The sequence below is a fragment of the Oryctolagus cuniculus genome, chromosome 13 (genome assembly GCF_051225735.1).
Source record: "Oryctolagus cuniculus isolate XC-2025 breed Fujian yellow rabbit chromosome 13, ASM5122573v1, whole genome shotgun sequence".
Taxonomy (NCBI): domain Eukaryota; kingdom Metazoa; phylum Chordata; class Mammalia; order Lagomorpha; family Leporidae; genus Oryctolagus; species Oryctolagus cuniculus.
Window position 1 is genome coordinate 22,529,739 of NC_142879.1, and position 20,631 is coordinate 22,550,369.

A 20,631-nucleotide genomic window follows, 5' to 3' on the forward strand; every position below is an offset into this window, starting at 1 on the left:
GGGGGGGCATTCAATCTACTACACACTTCATTTCTCTCAACCCTGGATTTTTAACCGCTTGTCCGGAATTATTCCCTCTCCGCTATTTCTCACTTCAATAAATAGTGCCTCTGGCCATTGCTAATCTTGCTTCCTTTCTTTTTCTGAATGGCAAATGGAAATAACCAAAATCCAACGCATGAGCAAATCCGACCATTCCATCTCCAATGTCTTTGTTAAGTGTCCATTTTATCAACCGAGACAAGGCCACCATCGAATCTCACTGGGTTGATGCCAAAGTCTCCTTCCCATCTCCCCCACCCACCACTGCTCTCTTCTAACCTGGTCTGCGGACTCCACCGAGGGTTATGTTTTTACACTGTAAATCTGCTGGGTCACATCTTCTCCGGAAATCTTTTAACGGGCCGGATATGTCAATGCACTGAGCAGAAGTCGGTCCTCCGTGGAGGCACCCCCTGGACTCCGCACACCGGGCAGGCGGTCCAGCTGCACTTCTGCCGCACGGATTCCTGCCGGGGCGCAAGCCCCCATTCGCCAACAGCACCGCCTTTGTTCCGACCCGCACGCCCCCAAGTGGAGCTCCTCTGGGAACTGAGGCACCGGCAGATTTTGCGCCTGCACCTGGGTCTCTAAAGCGCTCTCTGGGAGGGAGTCTCCTTAGAAACAATGCAAATGGGGAGTAAATAAGCCCGCGCTCATTAAGGGGAAGCTGTGGTCGGAAGCTTTTTGCCCCGGAACCTCCGCATCCCTTTCCAGACCTCAGGCGCGGAGCCCAGCCGCTGCCTCTCCGCTCCGCCGCGTGCTCTCCTTCCTCCCACCGCCGAGTTTCTAGAGGCGCTGGGGGAGCATGGGATCCGCTTCCGCGAGGAGCCCAGCGCCTCCACCTCGCCTGTCCCTCTGCGGGGGAGCTCTCCTGGCGGCTGCGGTGCTGCTGCTGGCGCTGCCGGCAACCTGGGGTGAGACGCGGGAGGGCAGGGGGCGCCGGGCGGGCTGGGGGCACCGCGCTGCTGTGGCTGGACTCAGCGTGCGGGAACCCGAAGGAGCGGAGCTCGCTCTGTGCGGCGGTGACTGCGGTCGCTGGGTGAGGGTCAAGTTCGCATCTGCAGCGGCTCGGTGCGCGCCCGGTGCAGAGCGGGGCGCAGAGGTTCAGCGGGTGCCGCGCGTGCATCCGTGGCTTTGCGGAGTCACAGCGGAGCGTGGCGGAGGCGAAGGCGGGGGGGGGGGGGGGTGGTGTTGGAAATTCGACGAACCTGCGTTTAACCCTAGAAACTTAACTGGGAGGGAAGTTGCTACACCTGTCTGCTTCCTCAGCCGTAAAATGGAGAAGTATCTCCGCATCATGCATCAGGATGTCGCTACATAAATGGCATACAGCGGCGTGTCAGGTGCCTAACACAGCGCCGGTCACTTAATTTTTACCCCGCCCGCCGTCATTGCCTTTGCACTTGGATTAAGGGTGTCCAGATAAACACTCCTAGGAGTACAGTTATCACCTGGAAACTGCCCCGCCTTCGCTGGACTCACTCCCCGCCCCAAAGTGCAGCCAACAACAACATGCGCTTAATTGAACTGTTTTCAGACAGTTCCCGTGCCAGGAATCTGGGGCTTGGAGAGCCGGCAGAAGGTGCGGTGGATCTGGCCGCAGGGGAGAGGGCAGCAGAGTTATTTTAGGCACGCGTGGAGCAGGAAGTAAAACCGATCATTAACTAGCAGGGGGATTTTGAGTCTACATCTTCGCTTCCTTCCTCTGAAGTTCAAGTATGTGAACACCTTCGATTCTGAGCTTTCCTTCGTTCTGGCCTCCTCCCAAGTTCGCTTGCCGATTCACTGGCATGTGTCCGTGGAAGTGTCCGGGCTTTTCCTAACAATGCAGTTTCTTCCCCACTACACGTGTTGCACGTATTGTTTCCTTGTTCCTTCTCAGGGAGTTAAGGAAAAACAAGTTTCCACAGAGGGGATGATGTCTATCTGATCTCCTTAGACGTCAGAAAGTAACCTGTCAGGGAAGTGATGTGATGAAGGTACATTCCTCGTTTTAGAAGGAACAAGGGCCCAGGCGGCGAAGCAATCTGTTGCCACTGCTTAGGAATGTCTGTGGTCTTTGGGAGTACTGACTCCCTTCTTCCTGGCGTTTTGTGATAGTTTGCCGGTGTTTATTAAGTTATGGCTGTAAACAATCCCAGACACCATTAACTTCTAGTAGTAGTAATACTAATAATAATGAGATTATCATAATAACCTTCCAGTGCAAAACAGCCTACACTAAACCAGTAGTTTGGATGGGAAAGTAATTTAAGTAAAGAAAATGCCACTGGAATGTCTCCAGCACAACACTTGGGAACTGGAAAGGCATATCAGAGAAAGCGACGCCTGCAAGAAGTTAGAGTATAAGGAAGTAGGAGGTGGAGTTTCATGAAGTCTACTTGATTAGGAGGCCAGAATCCTGATTTTTCTAGCTCCTGATACTTATTAACAAGGAGAGTAGCTAAAGGGCTCCCACTCTGCAAGTCCACTAGCAGCCCTGACCTTCAGAGTCCATTTGCAGAAAATGCACACGATTGGCACCCTGTGTGGAGCGGGCGATTGTGAAAATCAGATGAGTTGGCCTATGTGACAGTGTTTTGTAACTGAAAAGCCCCAGGCAGATCTGAGAAGCTGTGACTAAGAGGTCATGCAAGAGAGCCTGAAGGCTACAGGATAACTGAAAAGGAAGAAATCTTGGTTCCAGTGATGGGAAAAGCCAGTGGAGGAAGCCTGGCTTTAGCAGTGTTTAAAGAGTGAGCCCAGACACAGGTTGAACACAATGATCCATGGGTGTATTTATGTCTAATTAAAAAAAGGAATTAAGATTCTCTCATTATAAGATAATTGCCTCACCTGTGAAGTTGTAACGTGTTATTCTAAAATGGAGTTGGATTAGTTATAAATACTTGCAAACGCTCCGGCAATCACTGAAAAAAAAGAAAATGGAACTATAACTGATATGCTAATAAAGAATAGAACCATATGACATGTTCAATTAAAACTGCAAAAGGCAGAAAAAGAGTGGGAGACAAAGGTAGGAACAAAGAACAAGGCAACAAATAGAAAATCATAACATGGTAGATAGCAAACCAACTATGTCGGTAATCACTCTGAACACTTAATGGTCTAAGAGCACCAATTAAAAGACAGAGATTGTCAGAATGCTTGGAGAAACAGGAACCCACTCTGTAGTCCACAGTAAACTACTTGAAATATAAACACCCATGTTTATTAAAGGTAAGTGGATAGATAAAAATATAGCATGCTAATATTAATTGGGAGAAAGCTAGAATAACTATTAATTTCAGACAGAGCAGACCTCAGAGCTAGGGAAGTAGCCAGGGATAAAGAGAAGCATTATAAAGTATAATTTATTTAGGAAGATGTAACAACATGTATGCATCTAAGAACATCAAAATACGTGAGGCAAGACTGATGGAACAGCAAATAGAAAGAAATGAGCCCAGGATTACAGCAGGAGACTGCAGCACCCTTGTATCAGAAATGGGCTGATGCAGCAGGCAAATCAGTAAAGACACAGTTTAACTCAGCAGTGCCATCAGTGAGCTCTCATCGGCTCATATGAACTACTTCATCCAACAACAGCAGAATACATTCTTCTCAGGCTTACAGGGAACCTTCACCGATATTAAACACATCCTGGGCCGTCAAAGTAGTAATTCGGCATCACCAGAACATTGTTTTAAAAAGGGTGGACTCTGGCGCCCTCCTCTGGTCTCCACGACTGTCTTGTTTTCTTGCCCTTGCTGTGTGAAGCAAGGTAGAAAGGCAGTTGGGATATTTCAGACAGAAGTATCACAATATACTGGTGTACATCTATAACTTATAAGTTTACATTTTTGAAAGTACATGTACCCTTTCCCCCTCTCTCTTTTAACAGAGAGGGGTGCTTAAATAAGGTATTTGCAGCTCCCTTCATTCAAGAGTAGAAGATGTCACATGAGGAGCAGAGCATACCCCAGGTTGGCAGCTTATACTTATAGAGGCAACCATGAGCTAGTTGTGCTTATAGCACAGAACAAATCAACCTGCCTTGAATGATAGGTTTGAGTCAGGGGTATTTACAAGTGGGCTGTGTCATCCAGAATAAAGGCCACAATGAGATAGCAACATATACTCACTAGAAAGAATAAAAAAGATCGACCATACCTGTCATTGGCCATGAATGGAGTAATTGGAATTACCAAACACAGCTCATCAGCAGATAAAATAATACAACCACTTTAGAAAACAGTTTGACAGTTCCTGAAAAAGTTAGACGCACACTTAGCATGTGCCTTAGTACTTTGCTCCCAGGTTTTTACCTGAGAGAAATGAAAGCATATGTCCCCATAAAGACCTGTATGTAGTAGATTAATTTGTAATAACCAACAACGCAAATGTCCTTCAGCAAATGGCTAGATAAACTAATCTACGATGCGTTCACTTATACAGTTGAATGTTACATAGCAATAAAAAGAAAAGATTTCTTTATATGTACAACAACCTGGATGGATTTTGAAATAATTATTCTGTAGGAAAGCTAAAATAACAACAACAAACCTCAGTGATTCTGTTGATGTGACGTTCTGGAGAGTCAAGTAAATCATAGTAGGAGAGTGGGAGGGAGACTGCCTGGAGAAGGGGGCGGAGGGACGGATGGATTGTCAAAGGACATGAGGGAGTCCTGAGCCATGAGGAATGTGATAGAAGCATTTATGGTCCCGATTTCAGTGACAGCTTCATGGTATGTGTCGGTGTTAGGTCATCAGGTTATGTACTTTAGATATTCACCAATTTTCTAATAATCACATTTATAAAGCTATAAGCATTTTTTAAAAAAGCTATGCAGTTTGAATTAATGTATTTATCACTGAACTTGCCATAATTTGAGGCAAGTAAAGCAAGAGAACAAAACTAGATCAAGTTTCCTGTATTGGAGGCTCGCATACTCCTTTTTTGTTTGGGCTGTAAGCACATTTAATTTTCACTATTACACATACTATCTCTATGCTACAATTCAGGGAAGAATTTTAGGTAGTTAAGGAAAGGATATTGGTACATGTTGTGGCTTAGAGCTCTGTCCAGCCTCTTCCCATCAAAACTCTGAGCACCAGAAGCCTCATCTGGAACCTCTTCCCTTACCCACATCCATGGATGAGCCAAATACCAAGTCATATTCACCCCACAAATCACTAGAGACAAGGTCAAGTCATCACATTGGAACGCACGGCACCCGTGTTTTACCAGTGGGGTTTCCTTCTGTTTAGCTCAATGGCTCTCGGAGTGCTGGGATCTATCAAAAAATAACCTGTGACTATAAAAAAAAAAACAATTTCTAGGCCCACTGAATCGTAGTTTCTGGACTCTTTAAGTTGTTTAGGGCAATTCATTATTTATTTGTTCATTGCAACAAATAAGCACTGAGTGCAAGTGTTAAACACCTCGGCTAGGTGTAAATTTAGAGGGAAAAAACATGCAATGCATGTCTAATATCTATTGAGGGAAACAGTGTGGAATCCTGTGTCATGCAGCTAGCGCATGAGGTATAGACCATACGCCCTAGGCTGCATCTGGGCCATACTCAGAGGAGCTCTGGGGTTACCCATCACTGAGCTCCTCCAGTGCTTTCCTGACAAATGGGCTCATTTTCTGCCCAACTCTGGGGGAAAAAAGTGAGCATGACCACTCTCTCAGAATGTTGGATCTGCTAGCTTGTTTCCTTTCCAATGAGTCATAATGCTAAGAACAACTCACCAGTGTCTTCTGTGTAGGACATGCTACTAAGTGCTTTGCACATGCTACCTGTGATCTTTCCAGCAAGCCTGCTAGTAAATCCACCTTCCCCTTTGTGAAGATCAAATGAGGCTTGAGACATCAAGTAACTCATCTAAGACCTCCTCGCTGGAAGACATTGGGTTCAAAGGTCTGAATGAATCCAAAGTATTTGCCACTATACACCATGATTGTTCCAGTGCTAATGACAAATGTTCTAATGTTAATGACAAACTTGATGACTTTTTTTTTGACAGGCAGAGTGGACAGTGAGAGAGAGAGAGACAGAGAGAAAGGTCTTCCTTTTCCATTGGTTCGCCCTCCAATGACCGCTGTGGCCAGTGCACCACGCTGATCCAAAACCAGGAACCAGGAGCTTCTCCCAGTCTCCCTTGTGGGTGCAGGACCCAAGCACTTGGGCCATCCTCCACTGCACTCCCGGGCCATAGCAGAGAGCTGGCCTGGAAGAGGGGCAACCGGGACAGAATCCGGCGCCCCGACTGGGACTAGAACCCGGGGTGCCGGCGCCGCAGGCGGAGGATTAGCCTATTGAGCCGCAGCGCCGGCCAAACTTGATGACTTAAAACTTAATGGCTTAAAAAAGATTTGTTCTCTTATACTGCTGGAGACCAAAGTCTAAAATGCATGTGCAGGGCTCAATTGCACATGGAGGCTTCAAGGGAAAACAGGTGTCTTTACTCTTTCTGCTTGCAGAGGCTGCCTACAGCCATTGGCTCTTAGCTTCCTCCCTCTACCGTCAGAGCCAGCAGTGTAGCACCTTCAAATAGTCGTCTTCTGCCTCCTTTGACCCTCTTGGCTCCCTCTAATAAGGACTCTTGCAATTACATCAGGGTCTACCAGATAATCCAGGACAACCTGCCCATCTCAAGATTCCTAATCACATCTGCAAAGTCCTTATACCTTAAAGGGAACATTCAGGCTCCAGGGATTAAGGCATGTATATCTTTGGGAGGTCATTACTTAGCCCACTATACCTTTCTACACAGATTTTCAAAATTTTAGCTGAGCCTGGTGTCAGAGTCTCTTAACATTAGGGTTAATGATGTTGGAAGCAAATAGGTAGAGTCCAACAAACAGCCTGCAGCATCTACATTGACTGGGAAAGTGCTGGTTTAAAATACAGCCAGAACTGAAATAGCAATAATGATAGGACAAAAGACAGTAAAGAATAAAGGGCGTTATCATTTGCTATGGTTCTTGTCTTGTTGGTAAAATGACAATTGCTGATTAGCTGTTAATACATTAAGAATTGGGGCTGGCATTGTGGCACAGCAAGTTAAGCTGCCACTTGTAGCATTGTGGCTCTGCTTCCCATCCAGCTACCTGTTAATGTGCCTGGAGAAGTAGAAGATGGTGACCCAACCCACATGGGAAATCAGAAGGGAGTTCCTGGCTCCTAGCTTTGGCCTGGCCTAGACATGGCTATAGCAGCCATTTGGGGGAATGAACCCGTTGATGGAAGATCTCTCTCTCTCTCTCTCTCTCTTTTTCCACAACTCCCTCTCTCTTTCTGCCTCTCCCTGTCTCTCTGTCACTGTGCCTTTCAAATAAATAAAATAAATCTTTTTTTACATTTAAGGATCATGGTATCACTAAAGGAAAAATAAAAGAATATGTAACTAATCTAATAAAAGAAAATAATAAATGTAATTGCAAAATAGAATAAACAACATGGAAAAGGCAAGCAAATAAATAATAATAAAATGCCAGATATAAGCCCAAATAGTTGATTAAATATTGACACACAATTCCAATGAAAGACAAAGATTGTCACAGGATGACATTTCCTAAACTGTGGACATAGGGGCCCTGAGGGCCATGGAAAACCCACAGTGGCAAATCAAGACTTTAAATTTTCAGTGGAGATGACCATACTTGTCATTTCTCAGATACTGTGTAAATTACAAATTACTAGCTCAGAATAACTCCTGGTTTTAACACTAGATCACACTAGGTTCCTCTTGATGATGTTGTATATTTATAAAGCTAGGTTTTCAGCAAGTTGTGATTAAAAAAAAAAAAAGAGCATTACATGAAAATGAATGTGGAGTAGGAAAGGAAGTGGCAGTTCCCAGTCTGATTCCAAAGTGGAGAAGTTGGGTAGTACTCAACATCCCATTATTATGTGATTGTGATGGACAGTCTTATTATAAGGTTTGAACTTATTTAATAAATAATACTGTTATGTATTTCTTTTAGATTAGGAATAAATGACTGAAACTGTAAGGGTGCTATGGACTAAGTTTGAGAAACTCTCAATAATTTAAAAACTATACGATTCATTAAAAGAGACAGTACACATGTTCAAAGTGAGAATGGAGGAATATAAATAGATGGAAAATATATTATGCAAAAACAAACCAAAACGAAGCTGCTTTAGAAAATGGGACAATGTCACATCTTTGCCTTTAAAGTAATTTTATGTGAAACTTTATCAGTGTTTTACATTTAAAATAATTGTTGATATATTATAAAATTAAAGGTGCCATCTCTCTTGTTTTTCATTGATCTTCCAAATAAAGTAGACAGGTAAATTTTAGGTAAAAATATATTACTAAAGACTAATATCTTATTATGATAGAGGGTCAATCTACAGCAAAACATAGTAATTAAAAATTTTGATCTAATAAAATAAACTCAAAATATGTAATATAAAATGGGTAGAATTAGAAGGAGAAATGGGCAAATGTTTTAACACAACTCTTAGTATTTGATAGAATAAGCAACTCCCCCAAAAAAACACTGTCTAGAGGATCTGAACAGACATGGCTAACTAATTAGAACTCTCTGATATTCTCAAATCACTGCACCACTACTGCTGTACTGTTTTCCACAAGTGCACATGCTACAGTTACTGCTATTGACTATAAATGGGACCATAAATCAAGACTCAATTTCAAAAATTGACAATGGATATTTATCACCCTAAATTCCTCAAATGTTTGTAAATTATGCAAATCTTCTAAGTGAACCAAAGGTCAATGAAGAAATCGCAACTGCAATTATTAAACATATTGAACTGAAAAAAGAAATATGACACATTGAAGTTTGTGGACTGCAGCCAAATCTATGCTTAGAATAGAAATCATAGTTTCACGTTTGTATTTTGGAAATGATGACAGGCTTAAAAGTTTTCAAATCTTGGTAATCATCTCAGGAAAAAATATTTTAAACAAAGAACAATAAACTCAGATAAAATAGCAGTAAAGATAAAACTAGAACAGAATCAGCAAAGATGAAAGTTGGTTCCTTGAAAAATAATAAAAGGCAATCTGATCTCAATGTAGCCTTCATAACTTGAATTAATTAGCAGAGGTAGTGAGGAGAAATAGAAGCAAAAATAAAACAACAGAAGAGATTTCCAAAACTAAAGTAAAATGATGATATTTTCCCAACAGATACCTCTTGATTATAAGGTATTTAACCATAAATAACATTTCTTATTCCTTTAACCTACTAGACCTTAACAGGCGAGTAGCTGTCTATTATTTAATTCAAAATGTGCATCAGAAAATGTATGCTTCCATAAAGTGAAGCATAGCATTAGTTGTTGAGTCTGGGCTGCTTTTTCCCTTGGCAACAGACCTCCACCAATGCTAATGCTACAAACGGCATGAGAAGCGGATGGTAGACCCTCTGGATGTAGGTGGGCCACCAGGAGTGAAGATGGGTGGTGAAATGCATGAGTGGGTCTTGTTGCAGGATAGAAGGGTCCATGAGGATGGGAGAGAGGAAGCGCAAGCACAAGCACTTTCTGATTGACTAGAACTTGAAGCTGTGAACCGGAGTTTCCCCTTCAGTGGAAGATTGTATACAATTTACAAAAGTCTGTGGGAAAATGGAATTCAATGATAAGTCTATTTTGGGGGGGAAATGTTTGAAATCTATGCTGGATTTTTTCATAACGTGCATTTTCCACAAACTTTTTGAAGTACCCTGTTATATACCTTAATTGCCTTCAAAATAGCAGAGACTTTATAACAGGTGGATACTGATTAAAGGGTTTTAAAAAGCTCTTTTCTAAGGTGGCCACTAAAGGAATCAATCATTTTTACCATTGTGAAAGTGTACCATTATGAAAGAGGAAATGCAGTAGAAGCTTCTCTGTTAACCTTGACATTGCTGTGGTCTTGATCCCAAGGTCAATGCAAGGCCCCACAGTTTCCTTTTGCCAAGCCTACAAATCCAACGGAGGAGTCTGAGTTTCCCATTGGGACAACTCTGAAGTATGAATGTCGTCCCGGTTACATCAAGAGGCGGTTCTCTATCACCTGCCAAGAAAACGCGGTCTGGACAGAGGTAGAAGACCAGTGTAAACGTGAGTAGCTGAGTAGCCCTGGATTAGAAATTCCTTTCTGCAGGTCATGCATTGTAAGGTCTGATTCAATTTCTTCAAATTTTACGAGTAAGACACATATGACTTAATAACTTTGCCCAACATTGTAATGTTTGTTATTCTTATAATCATGTCTCGCTTGTGCTTTGAGTTCCTGGAACCTTCCTATAAGTTAATTTCATGAGAGATGACTACCACAAGGCATGATGGAAGGAAAATCCCCATTTCCTAGGGGTAACCCATTTTCATAACTAGAACTAAGTACCAATTGATTCAGAAGGAAAGAAAACGTGTGTTGAATAACTTGAAAATGAGTAACCAGACTCTGAGTTACAAAGCATAAAACTTCAGTGACAGATGAAATTTAGCATTTTTCTGAGCAGTGGAAGGATGAGACAGGAAGGCGGGAAGATCTTTTGGAAAGGGATGCTAACTAGTACCTGGCCCTATGACTGTCCGGTGAGTTCCTCAAGGTTGCAAAATCTGTGAAATCATCACAGCTGCATAAGCTTTCCGGTAAGCAACAGTCAGGTGCGGCCTTTATGTATCAAAATTAAAACAATAACAACAAAAAAGATCATATTATTCTACCTGGTTCCAACGTTCTGTTTCTTCCCCATAGGCAAATCATGTGAAAATCCTCCAGACCCTATTAATGGCATGGTGCACATAGTCTCAAACATCCAGTTTGGGTCCAGAATTAATTATTCTTGCAATAAAGGGTGAGTTGGCAGCAATACCTCTTGGTTCAGAAACAACTATAATACAGAAATATTTCCTTTTAGTTACACCTCAGGTCAGACCTATTTCCCGATGAGATCACATGGACAGGGACTGAGGGTTACATCTTAACATATACTTTTGTGGACCCAATTTGCCCCATAGCAGAGTGAAACTGCTAAGCACAAAGTGCTCAAAGGGTATGACTCTACCATCAGTGCTTGTCCTAAGGCAGCACATAGTGGAGGCAGAGCCTCAATCTTACTCGTAATGTGATCAGCTAAGCTTGTTGGAGGAGACTGCCTAAATTTGTTCTGCCACACAAGACATCAAAGGAGAAATCGGTAAATTGCCCTTCAAAACAGTAACGAAAATTTTGTTCTTCAAAGGACACGATCAAGAAGGTGGAAAGACAACCCATAAGACAGAAAGTATTTGCAAATAATAGATTTATAAAGTTCTCATATCCAGAATATAGAAGGAGTTCTTACAACTCCACAGTGTAAAGACGAACCAATTTAACAATAGGCAAAGACTTGAATAGACATTTCTCCAAAGAAAAACTACAAAGGACCAATAAGCAGTGAAAAATACTTATCCTTAGTCACCAAAGAAATACATATTAGAGCAAAATACCACCTCACGCTGTGATAATTTCTTTAAAACTAAATATACAGTTACTAAAGAACCAGAAATTTCCTACAGAAATGAAAATTTATGTTTGCCAAAATAACTGTGTAGAATCTTCATAGTAGCTTTATTCATAATAGTCAGTAACTGGAAATTCCCCAGGTGTCCTTCAATAGGTAATGGTTAAGTGAACTATGGTAGATGCATACCAAGGAATGCAAGTCAACATCAAGGATGAAGAATATTTATACAAGAATAACTTAAATGAATCTTCAGGGGATTACACTGAAAGAAAAAAAGCTAATCCATAAGGTTACATACTGTATGATTCTATTTATACAACATTTTCAAAATGACAAAATTGTAGAAATGGAGGATCAGATTATGGCTGTCAGAGATAAAGAATGGGGGTGGAGCACTGGCAATGAAGAGGAACAAGGTGGGTGTGATCACACAAGGACTACTCATTATCCTCACAGAAAGTTGCTCTGGTTCTTATGGTAGTGGTAGGTGCATGAATCTGTGCGTATATAAAACTGCATAGCTGTTCTTTCCTATATGCCAGCAAGGAGCAAGTGGAATTGGAAAGTAAAAACAGTACCATTTATATTACTGCCCCCTCCAAAAATGACAAGCTTGGGTCTCAATCTAATGAAATATGTACATGATCTCAGGTAAAATGAATATTACAAGTTTCTAAAATGTATGGCACACTTTGAAGAGTTTGTAGTGTTCTAACTGAGAGTTGTTGACTTTAACATTTTAAGGATCAAATATAAACATTCAACTCTCTGGTCAACTTGGATTTCCTCTGGTTCCAGTTTGATGAGTGTCATTAATAAAACATTCACTCATGAATTCACACATTAATTCTTACAAGGCAGAGGAAATACCTATAGTATGAATATGTGCATGAATGTGTGTGTGTGTGTGTGTGTGTGTGAGAGAGAGAGAGAGAGAGAGAGAGAGAGAGAGAGAGAGATTGCACTCAAGAAACTTGAATAGCTTTTAAAAAGTGAGACTTGTAGGAAATAACTATAATTTCCCTTAGGTTATACAAAAATATGTCATAATACAGAAGAGAAACCCCATCCAGGTGAAAAAGCATGAAGAAAATCAAGAAGATCTGCAGTTTATGAAAAGTGGAAAATCTCCTTCTGAAATCTCCAAGTCTGTAATCTCTGGGAAGCAGCAGTGGAAGCAGGCAGATTGCCTGGTATTTAGATGATAATGTGCCTTATTCTTTGTGTCTAGGTATCGGCTCATTGGCCAACCCTATGCTGAATGCCTCCTCTCAAGTGACGGTGTTGCCTGGGACAGTGAAACGCCAATCTGTGAGAGTGAGCTGAAATAAGTTTATATTATTTTTCATTAGTAGAGTCTAATTTTCCTTAGGAACTATAGGAATATTTGTTGAATTCCTTTTGTAGAGTCTGTCCTCCAGGAAGCTGAAGACAGCAGTCATGCTGTCAGATGTTCCTGAGGTGTTCTTGGCAACGTTTCCTTAAGTTCTTCCTTATCCTGGAATATAGCTTTTCTAAATCTGGGCTCTTAAATGCATAAGATCCTTTAACCCTTATTTTTTATATCAGTTAACTTGGAATTACATGGTTCTACCGTCTTTGGTATAATAATCTTTCTGCTAGGAAAACTAGTAAAGACCTTTAAAACTGATACGCGTCAAGTTTCATGAAGCTGTGGAGGACCCAGCACTGTGCTATACTGAGGGCAGGCATTTGATCTAATACTAAATACTTGAAAGACTATTTCCTTCATACTGTAGTGCAATGTCACTGTGATCATGAGTTAGGTGACGCTATATATTTGTCTTATTCCAGAGAAGTTCTGTTCCACTGCTCTAATGACAACCTTATTTTACTTACTATAGCATTATACCAAGATTTGATATTTGGTGGCATAAAACCTCTACTTATGTGTTTTTTCAAGACTTACTTGGTGATTCTTGGCTGTGTCTCCATATGAAATTTAGAATCACCTTGTCAATTTCCACAAAAAGAATCCTACGTGAGTTTGTACTGGGTTTCCATCAACTCAGTAGAAAAATTTGCAGAGATTTGTATTTTTGAATTTTAGATTTACAAATATGATATATTCCTCCTCTCAGAAATATTTGCTAATCTGTCTTATAGATGTCTTCTACATCTTTTATTATATTTGCTACTAGATATCATTTTTTAATTTTCTTTCTCTAATTGTTTACTCCTTAGACATGAACTTGTTTGATCTTGGACCTCAGAAATCTTGCTAAATTTACTTATAAATTAAATTATTGATCTGCATATTATTTTGAATTTGCTATGTAGTCATCTTTGAATTATATCAATTTTAAAAATCTTTTCCTTTCTTGGATCTTTTATTTATTTCTTACGCTTTATTGTATTGGCCAAAACCTCCAATACAATGTCAAATAGAAGAGATGATATTATGTTTTTAATTGTCATCATAAAACATGATGTTTAGCACAGGTTTTTTGTAAGATATCCTTTATCAGATTAAGAAAATTTCCCTTAATTTTTAATTTGCTAAATGAGGAGCCAGCACTGTGGCATAGCAGGTTAAGCCACAACCTGCAATTCCTGCCAGCCATACAGGTAATGGTTCCATTCCTGGCTGCTCTACTTCCCATCCAGCTCCCTGCTAATGCGCCTGAGGAAGCAGCAGAAGGTGGCCCAAGTGCTTGGGCTTCTGCACCCACATGGGAAACCTAGATGAAGCTCTTGGCTCCTTGCTTTGGTCTGGCCCAGCCTTGACCATTGCGGCAATCTGGGAAGTGAACCAGCTAATGGAATATCTCTTTTTCTCTGTCTCTTCCTTCTCTCTGTAAGTCTGCCTTTCAAATAAATTAAATAAATCTTTTATAAAAGATTGCTAAATGATTTATTATGAATGTATATTCTAATTTATCCCTGTACATATTGATATAATCATCTGTTTCTCCTTTTTTAAAAAGATTTATTTATTTGAAAGGCAATTAGAGAGAGGGAGAGAGAGATAGAAATCAAGATATTCTAGTTCATTCCCTAAATGACTGCAACTGGCAAGGCTGTGCCAGGTTGAAGCCAGGAGCCATGAACTCCATCCAGGTCTCCCACATGGGTGGCAGGAGCACAAACAGGCCATCTTTCGATGTTTTCCCAGGCACATGAGCAGGGAGCTGATGGAGCAGCAGGAACTCAAACTGCTGCCCCTGTTTCTCCTTTACTTTTAAGGTTATATATTGCTTGATCTTTTAGAGGCAAACTAAATCTGAATTCCTAGAAGAAACACATCATGATCATGATGTGTTATATATGATTATCCTGTGTGAGGGGTATGTGTGTGTTTGCCAATCTCTTTTGTTCTAGCGTTGCAAGGTTTGTTTAAAATTTTTAAGTGAGCCAACACAAGCCCCACTTTGATCTTGGTATCATACTTCAAAAATAGTTGGATTGAATTTCCTAACATTTTGTCTGGAAAATTGTGTTGATATTGGATTATAATTTGCTTTTCTTTTAATCGCCTTGTCCTATTTGGGCATTCAGATTATCTGGCCTCCTCAAATGTGTTGGGTTGGGGAGGAGTCACCATTTAACCCACTACAAACTTGAATGATGACTATGGATTTGTCTGTCTTTTCAGTTATAGCAATTTTACTTCATGTATTTTAAACCTATGTTATTACATGCAATAAAATTTTGGTTTATTGTACCTTCCTGCTGAATTGCCTCTTTTTTCATAATGAAATTCTCTCTTTATTTCTCACACTACTTGCCTTAAAAATCTTCATTGTTATTAATATAGCTATACCAAGGTTCCTTTTTTGTTGCTGTTCTTTTTTTTATTTAATTTTAGTTAACTCCTCTATCATTTTATTTTTCATTTTTTAAAGATTTATTTATTTATTTGAAAGGCAGAGTCATGGTGAGGCTGAGGCAGAGGCAGAGAAAGAAGTCTTCCCCCCTGAAATGGCCGCAATGGACAGAGCTGCGCCAACCTGAAGCCAGGAGCCAGGAGCTTCCTCTGGGTTCCCCAAGGCGTGTTCAGGAGCCCAAGGACTAAGGCCATCCTCTACTGCTTTCCCGGGCCATAGCAGAGAGCTGGATTGGAAGTAGAGCAGCCGGGTCTCGAACTGGTGCCCATTTGGAATACTGGTACCGCAGGCGGTGGCCTTACCTGCTTCGCCACAGTGCCGGCCCCTGTTCTTTGTTTTTATATTACACACACACACACACACACACAACACTGTTGCTTTTGGCCATTTTATATTTAAAGCTTGTCTCTTCCAAGTATCATCTAGTCAGATTCTGTTGTTTTATTCAGTCCAAAAATCTTTGTTTTCAACTGGGGCATTTAGAACATGTAAGTTTAATTTGATTACTGATGTAGTTGGTATAAGCCTAAAACCTGGTTACTTTTTTCTATTTTCTCATTTTTTGTTCTTTCAGTCCTCATTTCTCACATTTTAAATTAATCAAGTATTTTACTATTGCATATTTTCTTCCCAATAGTTTTTAAGTTATACTTTACTTTCTTTTTTTATTTTTTATTTTTATTTATTTATTTTTTGACAGGCAGAGTGGACAGTGAGAGAGAGAGAGAGACAGAGAGAAAGGTCTTCCTTTGCCGTTGGTTCACCCTCCAATGGCCGCTGCGGCCAGCGCGCTGCAGCCGGTGCACTGCGCTGATCCGAAGCCAGGAGCCAGGTGCTTATCCTGGTCTCCCATGTGGGTGCAGGGCCCAAGAACCTGGGCCATCCTCCACTGCACTCCTGGGCCACAGCAGAGAGCTGGCCTGGAAGAGGAGCAACCGGGACAGAATCCGGCGCCCCGACCAGGACTAGAACCTGGGGTGCCGGCGCCGCAGGTGGAGGATTGGCCTATTGAGCCACGGTGCCGGCCTATACTTTACTTTCTTATTCCTTAACGGTTAATCAAAGATGACAGTATATATCTTTGATTTATTTTAATCTAATTTCAATTATACTTTTAAGAACACAAGAACCCAGTGTAACTACATTTATTTCTTCCCACCTTTTCCTTCTTATTGCCATACTTTTACACATACTTGGTATTTCACAAGAGATTATTGTTGTTTTCCTAAAAACATTTATTTATTTATATTTCCCTTGTAGGGAATTCTTGCCCCTCTCTATTACCTTGGCATCCCTCCTAAACACAGTAGTGTCCCTCATAGCCTCAATGTTGCTGTCCATGGTGTCAGTTGACCTGAAGTCAACTGTGGCTCAGTGCTCTTTTTCTTCATACTATTTTTTGAGCTCTTTACTTAGTGTAGGGTTCATCTTATGAGTATAACATATACTGAAAATAGACCTTTGTAAAAATCAAGAGTGGGAATAGGAGAGTGAGGAGGAAGAAGGGTGGGAACATGGGTGAGAGAGTAGGGTGGGAAGAACCACTGTGTTCCTAAATCTGTGTATATGAAATGCATAAAGTTTTTATACCTTAAATAATATTTTAAAAAGAAGAAAAATACTAAATGAGAAAGTTAACACATAAATAATCCATAAGTTTTAAATTGCATGCCATCCTGAATAGTGCAATGAAATATTGCACCATCTTTACTATACCACTCCTACCAGCAGAGAAAGCATTTGATAAAATACAACACCCTTTCATGATGAAAACTCTAAGTAAATTGGGAATAGAAGGAACATTCCTCAACACAATCAAGGCAATTTATGAAAAACCCATGGCCAGCATCATATTGAATGGGGAAAAGTTGGAAGCATTTCCACTGAGATCTGGTACCAGGCAGGGATGCCCACTCTCACCACTGCTATTCAATATAGTACTGGAAGTTTTAGCTGGAGCCATTAGGCAAGAAAAAGAAATTAAATGGATACAAATTGGGAAGGAGGAAGTCAAACTATCCCTCTTTGCAGATGATATGATTCTTTATTTAGGGGATCCAAAGAACTCTACTAAGAGACTATTGGAACTCATAGAAGAGTTTTGCAAAGTAGCAGGATATAAAATCAATGCACAAAAATCAACAGCCTTTGTATACACAGGCAATGCCACGGCTGAGAAAGAACTTCTGAGATCAACCCCATTCACAATAGCTACAAAAACAATCAAATATCTTGGAATAAACTTAACCAACCATGTCAAAGATTTCTACGATGAGAATTACAAAACTTTAAATAAATAGAAGAGGATACCAAAAAATGGAAAAATCTTCCATGCTCATGGATTGGAAGAATCAATATCATCAAAATGTCCATTCTCCCAAAAGCAATTTATAGATTCAATGCAATACCAATCAAAATACCAGACATTCTTCTCAGATCTAGAAAAAATGATGCTAAAATTCATATAGAGGCACAGGAGACCTCGAATAGCTAAAGCAATCTTGTACAACAAAAACAAAGCCGGAGGCATCACAATACCAGATTTTAAGACATACTACAGGGCAGTTATATTCAAAAACAGCATGGTACTGGTACAGAAACAGATGGATAGACCAATGGAACAGAATTGAAACACCAGAAATCAACCCAAACATCTACAGCCAACTTATATTTGGTCAAGGATCTAAAACCAATTCCTGGAGCAAGGACAGTCTATTCAACAAGTGGTGCTAGGAAAACTGGATTTCCACGTGCAGAAGCATGAAGCAAGACCCCTACCTTATACCTTACACAAAAATCCACTCAACATGGATTAAAGATCTAAATCTATGACCCGACACCATCAAATTATTAGAGAACATTGGAGAAACCCTGCCAAGATATAGGCACAGGCAAAGATTTCTTAGAAAAGACCCCGGAGGCACAGGCAGTCAAAGCCAAAATTAACAATCGGGATTACATCAAATTGAGAAGTTTCTGTACTGCAAAAGAAACAATCAGGAAAGTGAAGAGACAACCAACAGAGTGGGAAAAATATTTGCAAATTTTGCAACCGATAGAGGATTATTAACCAGAATCTACAAAGAGATCAAGAAACTCCACAATAACAAAACAAACAGCCCACTTAAGAGATGGGCCAAGGACTCAATAGACATTTTTCAAAAGAGGAAATCCAAATGGCCAACAGACACATGAAATGCTAACTGATAAAGCCACTATGGAAGACAGTTTGGAGATTCATCAGAAACCTGAATATAGCCCTACCACATGACCCAGCCATCCCATTCTTTGGAATTTGCCCAAAGGAAATTAAATTGGCAAATAAAAGAGCTGTCTGCACCTCAATTTTTTTCCATATTTTAGATATTTTACTTTATTTTTTTTAAACTTTTATTTAATGAATATAAATTTCCAAAGTACAGCTTATGGATTACAATGGCCTCCCCCCCATAACATCCCTCCCACTCGCAACCCTCCCCTTTCCCAATCCCTCTCCCCTTCCATTCACATCAAGATTCATTTTCGTTTCTCTTTATATACAGAAGATCAGTTTAGCATACATCAAAGATTTCAACAGTTTGCTCCCACACAGAAACATAAAGTGAAAAATACTGTTTGAGTACTAGTTATAGCATTAAATCTCAATGTACAGCACACTAAGGACAGAGATCCTACATGAGGAGTAAGTGCACAGTGACTCCTGTTGTTGACTTAACAAATTGACACTCTTGTTTATGGCATCAGTAATCACCCTAGGCTCTTGTCATGAGCTGCCAAGGCTATAGAAGACCCCTGAGTTCGCCGACTCTGATCATATTTAGACAAGGCCATGGTCAAAGTGGAAGTTCTCTCCTCCCTTCAGAGAAAGGTACCTCCTTCTTTGATGACCCATTCTTTCCACTGGGATCTCACTCGCGGAGATCTTTCATTTTTTTTTCCCCCAGAGTGTCTTGGCTTTCCATGCCTGAAATACTCTCACGGGCTTTTCAGCCGGATCCGAATGCCTTAAGGGCTGATTCTGAGGCCAGAGTGCTGTTTAGGACATCTGCCATTCTATGGGTCTGCTGTGTATCTCACTTCCCATGTTGGATCGTTCTCTCCCTTTTTGATTCTATCAGCTAGTATTTGCAGACACTAGTCTTGTGTATGTGATCCCTTTGGTTCTTAGTCCTATTGAGGAGAACAAGTGGTATTTGTCCCGTTGGGATTGGCTTATTTCACTCAGCATAATGTTTTCCAAATTCCTAACAGGGAGCACCACAATGTTTATTGCAGCTCAATTCACAATAGCTAAGACAAGGAATCAACCTAAATGCCCATCAACAGAAGACTAGATAAAGAAATTATGGGATATGTACTCTATAGAATACAGCAGTAAAAAAAAAATAAAATATGGTCATTTGCAACAAAATGGAGGAATCTGGAAAACATCATGCTGAGTGATATAGGCCAGTCTCAAAGGGACAAATATCATATGTTCTCTCTGATCTGTGACAACTAACCAAGCACCTAAAAGGAAACCTGTAGAAGTGAAACTGACACTATGAGAAACAATGACTTGATCAGCCCTTGTCCTGACTGTCAAGGAACAACTTACTACTTTATTCCTTTTAGTATTTTTTTTTTTTGTTCTATTTAATACCATTGGTTGAACTCTTTTAATTAACACACAATTATTCTTAGGCATTTAAATTTAATTGACAAGTGATCCTTGTTAAATATGTGGGAATAAGAGAGGGAGGAGATGTACAGTTTGGCATATGCTCACTCGGACTTACCCCTAATGGTAGAGTTAGAAACGTGCCAGGGGATTCCAATTCAATCCCATCAAGGTGGCATGTACCAATGCCATCTCACTAGTCAAAGTGATCAGTTTAAGTTCATAATTGATCCTAATGATAGGATTAATTGTCAAAGGGATCACATAAACAAGACTAGTGACTGCTAATAATAACTGATAGAATTAAAAAGGAGAGAATGATCCAACATAGGAAGTGGGATACACAGCAGACTCACAGAATGGCAAAAGTCCTAAACAACACTCTGGTCTCAGAATCAGTCCTTAAGGCATTCAGATCCGACTAAAAAGCCTATGAGAGTTTCTCAGGCATAGAAAGCCAAGACAATGTGGCAAAAAAAAAAAAAAAAATGACCTAAATGAAAGATCTCTGTGAGTGAGATCCCAGTGGAAAGAATGGGCCATCAGAGAAGGAGGTATGTTTCTCTGAAGGGAGGAGAGAACTTCCACTTTGAC

At 40.5% G+C, this 20,631-nt stretch overlaps 1 protein-coding gene and 1 long non-coding RNA gene across 4 annotated transcripts in view; one reads left to right on the forward strand and one right to left on the reverse strand.

The window, feature by feature from the left end:
• Positions 1-20,631, reverse strand: part of LOC103350988 (uncharacterized) — a 183,184-nt gene that overhangs the window by 84,026 nt on the left and 78,527 nt on the right. The gene's annotated exons all lie outside the window — the stretch shown is intronic.
• CR1 (complement C3b/C4b receptor 1 (Knops blood group)) overlaps positions 343-20,631 on the forward strand; it is a 96,163-nt gene continuing 75,874 nt past the window's right edge. Inside the window, exons 1-4 of one of the 2 annotated variants that reach the window (XM_017347820.4) lie at positions 343-956; positions 9,962-10,138; positions 10,779-10,878; positions 12,761-12,846. In XM_017347820.4, the coding sequence (XP_017203309.3) occupies positions 848-956; positions 9,962-10,138; positions 10,779-10,878; positions 12,761-12,846 (472 nt within the window). In that variant the 5' untranslated portion in view covers positions 343-847. The remainder of the gene's footprint in view (positions 957-9,961; positions 10,139-10,778; positions 10,879-12,760; positions 12,847-20,631) is intronic. The other variant, XM_089311405.1, reaches the window with a different exon arrangement.